Here is a 12,214-nt window from a genome sequence, read left to right as displayed (position 1 = left end):
AATTGTGTTTGTGGTTGCTTTGTGTTTGTGGGATTGTCTTCTTCATAGAACTTATAATTATTTTATTGTTTGTTTGTTTACATGTCTTTGGTTTATCTCCCTGAATAAATAATTGAACACAGGAGCAGGGACCTAGTATGTCTTGTTTATAGGTAAAATCTCAGTGTCCAGGCATACAGTGCTCAAAATGTGATGGATTGATGAGCATATGGACGGAAGAATGGTTGAAGAAAGAACAGAAAAGTTGAAGGGTGACGATTCTCCTGACATCGATGTGTCTCCATCTATGAAATATTATTTATAGTATATAGTGTACATTTGTACATATTTGTAGAATGGTACCCAGAACACATGATGCTCAAGTTGATTCCACCCACCCCTGCAAAGAAAACACTCCTTTATTTTTCCAACAAATAGCTATTTCTATCAAAAATTGAAATGGACAGAAATGAGATGACATGTTAAAACAGAAAAACATGAATAATCCAGACCTGAACAAGTATTTCCTTTACTCACGTTCACACACAGGAACACTGGTATCCCATAGACTTTTCAATCCATCTGAGACACAATGACTAACAGAACTGCCCTTTAAATGGAACCTAAAACACAAGAGCAGTAACAGGTGTAAACAGGTGAGCACACACACTCTTCTTTCTATTGGAAGAGCTCAGTTTCTTCCCTTCTGCTACAATAAAATGTAATGCCTAAGTTGGAGTCCAGGAGCAAAACTCAACCCATTGGGCTTCTCAATGGACAGTCACTCAGAAACCAGATCCTTTCAGAAAAATACAGCTACTAGTGAGGGGCAAAGCAATAATGGTCACCAAAGCTCACAGGCACCATAAGCCCAGTTTGAACAGAAGAAGTGGTCCTAAACATAGACAGATAGTTGCTTGTTGGTCCTCAACCTTCTGCTTGCCATGTTTCTCTGATTGCTCCCTTTCTGTCATTCGTGAGAATTCCCTCCCCTAGCTCATGCAAACTCAGCATTCCATGCTCTCAAACAGTGAATGGGGGGAAGGGGTGAGAAGAGCTCCTGGGTTATGTTTGCAAAACATCACATTAGAATTATTCTGGAATGACCTTTATAGCATCATGCTAGATTATCGCAGGGTAAAAAAGTGATTTAAGAAAGAAAAAAAGCGAGGAGAGGGACCTCTCGAGGAAATGATGCAAAAACGTTCAGTTTATTGTCAGACCAATGAAGTTCTGAATCCCCTCGTGGTCTCTCCTGAGGTGTGTCAAGGGGACCAGGCAGCGTTTTGAGCTCACTTGCTTTCTTGTCTAAGCTTTTGTCCATCATGTGGAGCTAGAACATCATACTAAGATAATTTTGATTCACAAAAACAGTTCATAATCTGTCTTAGAACGTTAGCATTAATCATCCTGCTCCCAATACGACAGCCCGATACTAATGGTGACATATGAAGATGATAAATGAAGCTGGCTACAAACATTCCACAGAAAAGTAGAATGAAAATAAAATGGAATTTTCCCACAAATAAACTTAAGACCTTAAATATAATTCGATTTTTAAAAGCTCACTTAAATTTACTCTTTAATCCCTATTTTAAATTATACTATTGATTGACTTTAAAGTTTCCCAAAACAATTATTGCTCATTATTTATCCTCTAAGCAATGCTCTCTTTTATTAAACTTCCTTAGTAACCCCTATAGAATATTTATCCTTCCATACCTCTACACTACTATTTATGCTTCAACTGTATATCTCTTGCTATATTTCTGCTGTCCATTATGTTTATAAATTTGCCTTTTATAAAGCTTGTTGTTAACGGTTTCACTAGTTCTTCTTACGCTTCTCAATCATTTTTAGACAGTGTTGTTTAGTACTTCTGTTACACAAATTCCCCCCTTTTGGGGACAAACACCCTTGTTTCAAATATCAGTATCTACGACTCAGTTCCTGGTCTCTACTCAGGGCCAGGAAAGCTCACACTCACCCTTCATCACAGATGAAGGACACTTTTGCTCCAACCTGGAGACTAGGAGGGGAGAGTACACGGCCATTATGGAGTAGGTCCGGGAAGTCATCACATGATTTCACTGAAGGAAGACAAAAGGAAATAAAGTTGGCACACGGAGAAGAAAGACACCTACTGAAAACGCTCAATGAGCGGAGAGTCTAGGCACCTTCACATCTGGGGGCTGCAGGACTCCAGTCTCCTTCCGGCGTACAACGCAGAGAAGCGGCCCCTCTGAGATCATAGCCAGACTCGCAGCTGTAGAAAATGTCTTCCCCAGAGGAAAAGTTGTCCTTGTCACTTGGGGAATGTTTACCATTTTGGATTTCTGGAGGTGGAAGACACACTGTGGAAAGAAAAGTTCCACTTTAAAAAAAAAAAGTTGATGCAGAATAGATGATTTTATTCCAATGCACAACAACCTCATGTGTTCCAGAGTAAAACTGTGTTGCATATAGTTTTCCTGACTGTGACCTCTTGGGAGGTGATCAACAGGTCTTCCTTCTGAGGCAATTCTGGTGGCTTGGAGCTGACGGTCTTTCTGATAGTAAGCTTGCACTTAGCCATTTCCACTACCCAGGACCTGTTAACTAGGAGGAAATGTATTCAACTCAATAATAATGAAAGGGGTTAAAATACTAAAAATAAAACCAATAGATGCTGCATTAGGGTTCTTCATTTATTTACTAATGTGGAAATTCAGTATAGAGGGAAGAGATGTAGCCAAAGATTTCACAGCTACGAAGAAGCAGAGAATTAGCACCCAGATCTCCACAACACAAGGTCTAAGATACATTCACAGTCTACAAGATGTGAAGACCCATGTTTTAGTGCTGGTTGTCCGACATGTGTATTAGTGTTGGTGATCTTCTTTATTGACATTTTTTTGTAATGCTCATCTTGTTTTTACAAATTCCTTTAGTTTTTCCTTGTCGGAAAATATCTTTATTTCCCCCTCATATTTGAGGGATAATTTCACTGGAGATAGGATTCTTGGTTGGTGGGTTTTTTTCTTCTTCTACAGAATTTTGTGTAGTCACTAGTTGTCTTGTTGCCTGCACAGTTCCCACTGAACTTACCCTTACTGGTTACCCTTTGAAGAGGAATGCACCCTGGCTTCTCTACTCTTCCTTGAAATTGGAGAGTTTGTGATATGTCATGATATTTTTCTTTTGGAGTCTATCCTATTCAAAGGTTTTCAGCTTTTTGAATAATTATTTCCTCCACCTTTGTGATATTAGGGATATGTTCTTCCATCATTTCTCATACTATTTTATCTGTAGCTTTTTTGTTTGTTTCTTTGTTTATTCTTGTTCTGAGATCCTGATGAAAGATAGGTTGCTTCCCTAGGTAGTGTCCCATATAATTCTCAGGATTTCTTTGCTTTTTTGTTGTTGGTTTCTCTTATTGATTGTAGTGAGAGTGTTGGTCCTCGAGCTCACTCATTCAATTTCCATTTTCTTCCATTCTATTAGACTGGTCTTTCACTATGATTATCTTCTGGGATAAACAATGTTTTTAAAATAAGCAAACTTTTTCAATTTCTTCCATTCTCATGAGTGTTCCCCGCATCTTTTGAAATGACTTTGAAAAGATCACATTATTATTAATTATAGTTATGGTCATTCCAGGACCTCTTTTTATGAGTACCCCATTGGATTTGGGTGATTTTTTTTGTTGTTTGTAATTTCTTGATTTTTTTGTTTGTTTGTCTGTTTACTGTGGTTGATGGCAACTATTAGTGGTATGTGAGCAACTATTAGTGGTACGTGAGCCACTGGGTTGGCTTTGTCTAGTGACATGGGAGAAGTCTACTAGGAACTGGAAAGCATGCAGTGGCAAAACAGAGAGAAGGGGAGAGAGATGGGTAAGTGAGGAGAGTGGGAGGCAGAAAGAGCGAGAATAAAATAAAAGCAATGGTAGTAATAAGTGGCTCTCTGGACAGGCCAACAGATTTATAAACACAATGAGAAAATGCATTTTAAAAGGGGTAGTCAAAGTTAACAGATTTCATGGAAATATATATTATGAGGAAAGAGTGCAGACAGTGACACTGGATGGATGTGCAAGGGAGACGAGGGTCAAAAGAGACAGGAGACACTCGTGTGACTTGGGTGTTCATGCTGAGGTTCTGTAGCTATAGCAGAACATAGGTGGGTCTCCTCATGCAGACGGGAAAAAAGTTTTCTAAACCTTTCTTTGAGTGGGTGTGCCAGAATCTACAGGCCTGCCTGGCTTTGCCTGATGGGAAATTCATATTCTCAGACTGGTGGGGCTTCACCAGAAGAGGGTACGGGAAAAGGAAGTGTGAGAGAACTAGAAAGAAGATAACGAAAGTATTATCATAACAGAATAAAAATTAAAAAATAGAAAATAAAGTAAAAAATAACAGTGCATTGTGGGTGGGGATCCCTTCTCCTTTGGTAGTGTGATTGTGTGTACGTGAGTGCTGTGTGAGGGTGATGGGACGTGGAGCAGGAAGGGCCCTGGATAACAAAGCAGGAAAGAGGGAGGAGGGAAAAAATGGCCCAAAGAGGAACCTGGTACTGAGAATGTCTGGACCACACTACCCGCTCAGTCTGCTATCCTCCCAGGGTTTCCAGAGGTCAGTGAAGGAAGAGGTTCGGCTGGCTGTGTTGTGTAAGAGACTGGTAGAAATTGGATGTGCACGGGATGATAGGGTTCGTAGACGTGACCTGTGCCTCTGGTCAGCGGTAAAGGAGGGTCTGTCAGTCGGTGTTGCTGCTCTCTGCTTTAAGAAACGTGGGACTACTTAGCTTTCAAGTTCATTTGATCACCGCCAGGACGTGCAGGGTATCCCTCCCAGTGGAATCTCTGGTAGTTTCGAAGGCGATCTCCCCACACTTATTATCTGGCGACCTTATTGCATCTGTTTCCCATCAATGTCTTTCTTTAAAAAGGCAATTTCAAATTACAGCCTTGTTTTTTGGCAACTAGAAGGGTTTTCCAAGACTTATATAACACATGCCCCCTGTATCTCACTGTCCTCCTGTGTTGTCATTTTTATCTGCCTGCCCTTTCTGCTACTCTCTTAAAGGTTACACAAGACTAACATGGCTTGGTTGAAGAACTGTAAACTCTTTCTTTGTCCCTATGTATTAATCATAACACTTTCAAATCCACAATTAAATCACCAGCTACAGCATAAGACAAGAAAGGCCACTGAGAACAAAACCTCCTTAAAAAACCAGTACTTATAATGACAGGGCATATTACTCAAATAGAGATTATTTCACTCAGATTTTTGTGGAATCAGCTCATTTGAACTACAAGCTAGTCTATTGCTAGTCAGAAATAAATGAACAAAAAGTTGGTCTTTCAGCAAGCTTTTTTCGCTCCTAGTTCCATATTCCTAATCATAAAATATATGAAGGTTATCAGAGTAGACAAAATCTAAGATCTATGTCACCATTATCATACTGTGATTCTGTCTTCTGCTCTATAAGACTTAGTTAGGATCATTGTGGCGCAGCCATGTAAGCACTGGTCATGTTAGTGGTCCAGCTCATGAGCCATTCGGACATTCCGAGGGAGAAAGATGAAGCTGCCTGTTCCCATAAAGATTGACCAAGCCTGAGAAACCATATGTTGGGTCACTATGAGTCACAATCAACTTGGATAGAAGTGAGTCCCCCACCCAACTCCCCATTTCTCCCAATAAAATGTACTGGGAGCTAATACAGATATCATATCATTCCATAATTCAATCAAGCAGTATTGTATAATTGCTACCACAGTCAGTTTTGAAACATTCTCTTCCTCCTTGAACTCCTTGATATCAGTTCCCCTTTATCCCTGCCACCCCACCCTCACCCCTCGCCCCCTGACAACTCTCCCCACCCCCTGTTCCTGCCAGAAACCCTTATTCTGCTTGCTGTCTCTATAGATTCATTCATCCCGGGTTTCATTCACCGAAAAACAGAAAAACATATAACAAAAATTCAGGAGGGTGAACCCCAGTGACAAAATACTTCTGAGATAATCCCTAATATGAACAACAACAACAACAACACAGAACATGTTGAAAACCAGATCAGGCTCAAGTGCCTCAGAGAGGAGATCAACTGGCACGGCTTTACCCATTCAAGTCACGCTTATCGCTTTGATCTCCTAGAGTCATCTCTCCAATGCACTCTGGTAGCCAGTTTCTTCCCTCTATTATGGATAAAGGGAAATCACCAAAGACCCATTTTCTGTGTCATTCTCACACATTCCTCTTGGCTTCTACTGTCATCTATAGCCTTCTGAAAGCCAGAATCTCACACTGTAGGCTCTGATACAATTCCTTTCCTCGGCTTCAGATTGCATGATTTATAATCCTTCAATCATTGATGTCGAAGTGCTTTGTCCATGATAGACTTAGTTGACATCTCATTTAGTTGGCTGCCTCTTTGCAACCCAGCCTCTAAGACCACAGGTGCTATTTTATCTTATAGCTGAGCACCATCTAATTTCTTCACCACACTTTTATATAGACCCATATCTTCTGTTTACCTACCATGAGCGTGAGTATAGAGCAGGACCATGATGTAATAACTGATTGTTCTTAACTTGGAGCTAGGATTTAGTGAGTGCCCCCAACCCATTCCTGTATCTATGTTTTTTTTAATCTGTCTTTGGCTCCCTTTAGAGACCTCCTTGTTAATTAATGTTAGAGAGTCTTATTGATCATCTCCCTGGAGCATAAAGCTCTCCCATTAATATTGTCATTGATTAGCCCTGGGTACTAAATTTTAAAACATTGTTAAGAATGGGATATTGGGCCAATGTAAGCTAACTCCATATTGCAATACTTGAATTATTCAATGATATGGAATAAACTCTTTTGTGGCTAGATGCTATTTACACAAACAATGGAAGTTGGTTTCAGGGAAAATTTACAATAATATTCACTGAGAATGTCAGCCACAGGTTTGCTGGAACAATACACATCTTAATACAGCACATAGGGAATTGATGCAGTAAGTAAATGACTATCCACCCATTGATAGTTCCAAACTCTTGGTATAGCTGCCTTCTGCTTCTTCAAACACCATGCATTTTCTGTCTTAAATCATCAGGTTACAAGTGTGGCTGAGGTAGAGGCCAGTTCACTAGTGGAGTTTCCACACTGGATCTAGAAGTGACTTATTTTGAGTGGGTTGGACCTGTAAGTAAATTGCTCTCCTTTACTGTTAGATGTCAAGAGAAGTATAACAAGAACCATAGCTAATCTGAGCATGCCACTTAGTTGCGCATGACTTGGACAATTTATTTAATCCCTGAGTATCCAAGCTAATTTCCTTGTTAAGTGGGAATAACACAATTTCAAATGTCAGTTGTAAAAAGTGAATGAGCTAGTGCACATATGAAGATCACATGATTGAACATACAAAATTCACACCATTCTTTGATATAATCAAGCGATATTGGAACTGGTTCTTTGTCCTTAGAATCGCTCCATACGGGACTCCCACACAGCTCCTTTCTTGGCTTCATCAGTTCTTGTTTCTCGGAATGAAAGTATATACACACAAATGCACAACACACCCCCTTCCTATGCACACACTTACTTTGTTAATTTCATGTTCTTTACCAACTGAAAGAGCCTTTCTTTGTGGGGTAGTGGTTATGCACTGGGCTGCTAACCACAAGGTCAGCAGTTTGAAACTACTAGCTGCTCCCAGGGAGAAAGATGAGGCTTTCTCCACCTGTAAAGACTTACAGTCTTGGAAACCCACAGGGACACTACTGCATTGTCCTACAGTGTCCCTATGAGTCACAATAGACTCAATGGCAATGAGTTGGTGTTTTTTGTTTGTTTTCAAGATGATACATTCACCCACACTACCCACACAGTTTCCCCCCAGAACCAGTACTAAGCTTCTCGCTCTCCACCAACTCATCTCATTTGTAGCCCCTTTAATGTGCCACTCCAACTCACCCTTGGAACAGATTGGCAACGCTGGTTCCCATTTATTTTGGGCATGGCACTGCACACTGTCGGGTCCTTTCATCTCAAAGCTGGGTTGACACTTGAGCCTCACAGACTCATACAAGGAGAATAAGACTTTATCCTCAGATGTCCTTATTCCATTTTCAACCACTGGCACTGTGCATGTATTAGGAGGTGGAATGCACTCAGGGGGAGGACCACTCCAGCTGCCAATTTGATCCTCTTGGCTGGTACAATGTATTGACGGCGTGCCCACCAGTTCAAAATTTCTTCCTCTCTTGATGGTCTTGCAGTGATAGGTCACTACCATTCCATATTTAAAATATTCTTCATTATTGTTTGTGAAGTATCCATTGGCGATGGTTGGAGGTGGCTCACAGCGAATAACTGAAAGGGACAGCATGTTAAACAACAGTGAATTAAAATAACAAGTGAAAAGGTTCCACTGAATCACTAGACTATATTTATTGTCATTATTCACTTTGAATATTGCCAACATGCTGATAAGGTTTTTTTAAGTTGCAATTTAGGTGTGCATAATCACAGCATGTGTTCTAACTTTCCTGCTTATACTGCTTACTGTCAACATACTTATCTATTGACCTAATCAACATTTCTTTCTTCTTAAATTAGCTGTTTGGTCAAATTGTTGTAGCACTGTTTACATAGTTCTCCCTTACTCTTTTGCATTTGTCTTTTTATTTTTCACGTTTGTTATTAGCTGAGCATAGTGTTTTAAAAATAAACGAAAAGAAGCCCACGCTAAAAGAAGACCTGTAAGAGAAAAGAGAAAACACAACTATACAGCATACATTAAGGAGTTAAGTTGGAATAGAGTCACATATGCATGGAATATTTATGAAATGGTAGACTACAAAAAGTTCAACATTTTGAGAATCCGTATTATAAATTAAAACATAAATGATCAATACTCGTTCTAGGAGACATAGAAAGCAAGGCTCAAGCAATTATAATTCACAGATGCAACTCAATTCCCCAGCAATTCTATCAAACATTCAAGTAAAGATATTTCTAAGTATAATTTCTAAATTTTTCACAGTGCGTGTACATCAAGAGCTTATCAACTAATTTTATCATGCCCAAGCTTGATATGATAGCACCATATCCATGCAAAAAGTGATCATATTTAAGTCCATAAAAACCCAGTACGTTTGAAATGTAGAAGTAGGCTATAGCAAATTGCATTCCTCTAATGCTAATAACGAGAACTAAATAACCTCAAATAATATTGCCATGTATGAAAAATAGAAAGTAAAAATGCTACAAAGCTGTCTCCTTCTGCTAATGGTGATCTTGACACCTCAGATGGAATGTTTCTCTATCCTCACGTCCTCTACCCCATGAGAAAGACTAAGAAACTGCACGGACAATAGAAACTGTCCATGAAAGCACCAGAGAAAAGTAGCAAAGTCCTGAAACACTCGGGCAAATCGGGAGAAGATGGAAACCAGGCAAGAGCCATACATTTGCGTTGCTCTCCCCATCAGGAGGGCATGACTTAGAGCCTTGGATTTACCTGCTGATTTACACTGAGAACACAAAGAGCTAGACCGTGGGTACCAAGCCAACTAGCTAAGATCGGAACTGTTCTTCAGTAATATGAATGGCCCAGAAAACCATAGTTTTGTGAAGCAAGATGAAAGCAATCCCAGTTTGTTGAGTGTCCCTGATGCTTTGCAGAAGCGAATAAAACATTCTCTCAAGAGGAAGACCCTAAATTTATTTCTACAGACAAGTTTTCAAATGTAATGCTGGAAACACAATCAAAGGCAACCAAGTATTTGAAAAGAAAAAATAGGAACAGGACACAACCCACTCATACATCATGGAAACTGACACCATTCTTCATTATGGATATTTCACACACAGATTGAAAATCGTTGAGTTCGCCATGTTCAAGGAAATAATACATGAAACAGAAACTTTGAGTAATAATAATTGTAGTTGAGTCTATTGGTTTGATTCTGAATCATAGCAACCTCACGTGACAGAGCAGAATTTCATCATAGGGTTTTCTTGGCTATAATCGTTGCTGAAACATACCAGCAGATCTTTTCCCCATAGAAACTGCAGGGTGGATTTCAACAACTAACCTTTTGGTTTAGCAACCCAGTACTTAGCTACTTTGCCACCAGGGGGCCTTAGGTAATAATGGGAATATATCAAAAAGAATAGAGTGGACTCCCTGCTGACATGGTGACTTAGTCAGCAAAGACCCAAGAAAATAAATGGAACAGATACAGAAGACAATCCTGGAATCTTGAGCATCAAATGAAAAGATAAAGAACTAGACCAAACACTGAGTGAAAGAGGACACTGACTGAAAGTATCGAACAAGAAGAGATGGAGCAGAGGAGGCCAGCCTGGCACAGCTGGCTATTTTGAAGCAAAGTTAGTAGTAATTCTGGTGCACAGAAGGAGCAGAAAAGGCAATTTCACAACATCCTCAATAAAATATAGAGTAATTATAGACATATCTGGAATAATAGAAGATCTGATTGTTGGCTGCAACCATGGGAAAAGCCCAGGGACCATCCAGTAACCAGAGGTGCATGATTCTCCTCCTTTGACACCCCTACACCACCCCCCACCCCCGTCCCCGGTGATTAGCAGCATTTGCTTCATCTCCCTTCAGCACTGACCAAGGCAAGAGAGCCCATCCTCCCTCCCCAGCCCCTCCCACCTCACACCCCTCAGACTTGGTCATCACCTCCCTACCTGCCTCTCCATCTCCATCTCCACCTACTGGTGACATGATGTCAGTCACTGGCTGAAGCAGCAAGACCCACCTCCCCCCACCTCCTCATTGAGAGATGGCAGCAGTGTGACACCATGTGTACCTGCCTGCAGCACCCTCCCCTTACTTCCACCTGCAGATGATCCTCCCCTTCTTGCTGAAAGAGAGGGGGGCAAGCATGCAACCATGTGTGCTCTTGCCCACCACTCACCTACTCATCTAGCAGAAGGTAGCAACTGCACCCTGAGCGGTCAACAAGGCCCATCACACTTGCTGCCCCACTGACTGGTGAGTGCCACTGTGTGTTCCTGTACCGAAGGACTGATAGCAGAGAGTGGCCAATGCCAAATCAAAGAAACTTCAGATGCCTAACCAGACCAGGTAAAAGAGAACTGTGTTCACTTGTAGCCCTTACTGCCTCACCATCTGAAGACAAGCGGTAAGCAATCCAGTAAGATCAGGCAGACAGCCAGAGCACATCCATTCCTCCTGCTCTGATATATCACAGGTAAACAGAGCTCCACATCAAGAGGCAGCAAGCAAACATAGAATAATTAAACAATTATAATAACATCTCAAAGCCTAGGAAACAACAGATAATATGAAATCATGAAAAGAAGTGGGATAACATGATTCCAACAAGTGACACAAATAAAGCGCCAGGGCACCTCTCTGAGGAAAAAATGGTAAAGCAACTACCTGATAAGGAACTGAGACACCTTCCTAGAGACCAAGGGGGAAAAAAACAAGGAAAACTCTAGAAAAATTCAGGAAAATAATACAAGAACAAAATAACAAAATAGATATATAATTATGAACCATACAGAAATACCAACTAGAAATTCAGAAGATAATACTAAAATTTCAGAAATAATGTATTGAAAGCATAAAGTCATGGAATTGAATCAATAGCTGTCAGAATTACCTAAACAGAAATCAAATCCCCAATGTCAGCCTATAGAAGGAACACTCCGAAAAAGAAAGGAAGAAAACTTAAGAAAGCGATGAGTTATGTAAGGAGCCCTGAGGGTGCGGGGTTATGTGCAGAGCTGAGATCAGCATGGTCAGCAGTTTGAAACCACCAGCAGTTTTGAGGGAGAGAGACTGGGCTTTCTGTTCCTGTAAACATTTACAGTCTCAGAAACCAACAGGGGTCTCTATGAGTCAGCATTGACTTGATGGCAGTGAGTTTGGTTGGTTTTGGAAGAATTATGTGGGAAATTATGAATAAGAATTTACATGTCATTGGAATTCTAGGACAGAAAGAGACTTGAAGTATTGAATGATGTGATACGTGAATTATATGACAATAAAATTGTAAAAAAGAAGATATCCATCCAAGGCCCCAAACGAAAACCAGCAAGACATATCATAATAGAAATTTCTCCAACCAAAGAGAAAGAAAGAATTCTGTAATTCTTATAAGGGAAAACCAATAAGATGTACTGATTATTTGGCAGAATTCCTACAAATGAAAAGCATTCTAGATGGTGTAGAAAGCAGATAAATTACC

General features: G+C 40.3%; 1 protein-coding gene across 1 annotated transcript in view; it reads right to left on the bottom strand.

Moving 5' to 3' along the window:
- The window catches only part of LOC142439784 (complement receptor type 1-like), a 248,207-nt gene that overhangs the window by 71,810 nt on the left and 164,183 nt on the right, over positions 1-12,214 (bottom strand). Inside the window, exons 23-26 of the mRNA XM_075542389.1 lie at positions 7,932-8,330; positions 2,157-2,333; positions 1,967-2,069; positions 517-602 (exon numbers count right to left, since the gene is read on the bottom strand). Of these exons, the coding sequence (XP_075398504.1) occupies positions 517-602; positions 1,967-2,069; positions 2,157-2,333; positions 7,932-8,330 (765 nt within the window). The remainder of the gene's footprint in view (positions 1-516; positions 603-1,966; positions 2,070-2,156; positions 2,334-7,931; positions 8,331-12,214) is intronic.

The sequence above is a fragment of the Tenrec ecaudatus genome, chromosome 1 (assembly GCF_050624435.1).
Source record: "Tenrec ecaudatus isolate mTenEca1 chromosome 1, mTenEca1.hap1, whole genome shotgun sequence".
Taxonomy (NCBI): domain Eukaryota; kingdom Metazoa; phylum Chordata; class Mammalia; order Afrosoricida; family Tenrecidae; genus Tenrec; species Tenrec ecaudatus.
This window is presented reverse-complemented; position numbering and strand designations above follow the sequence as displayed.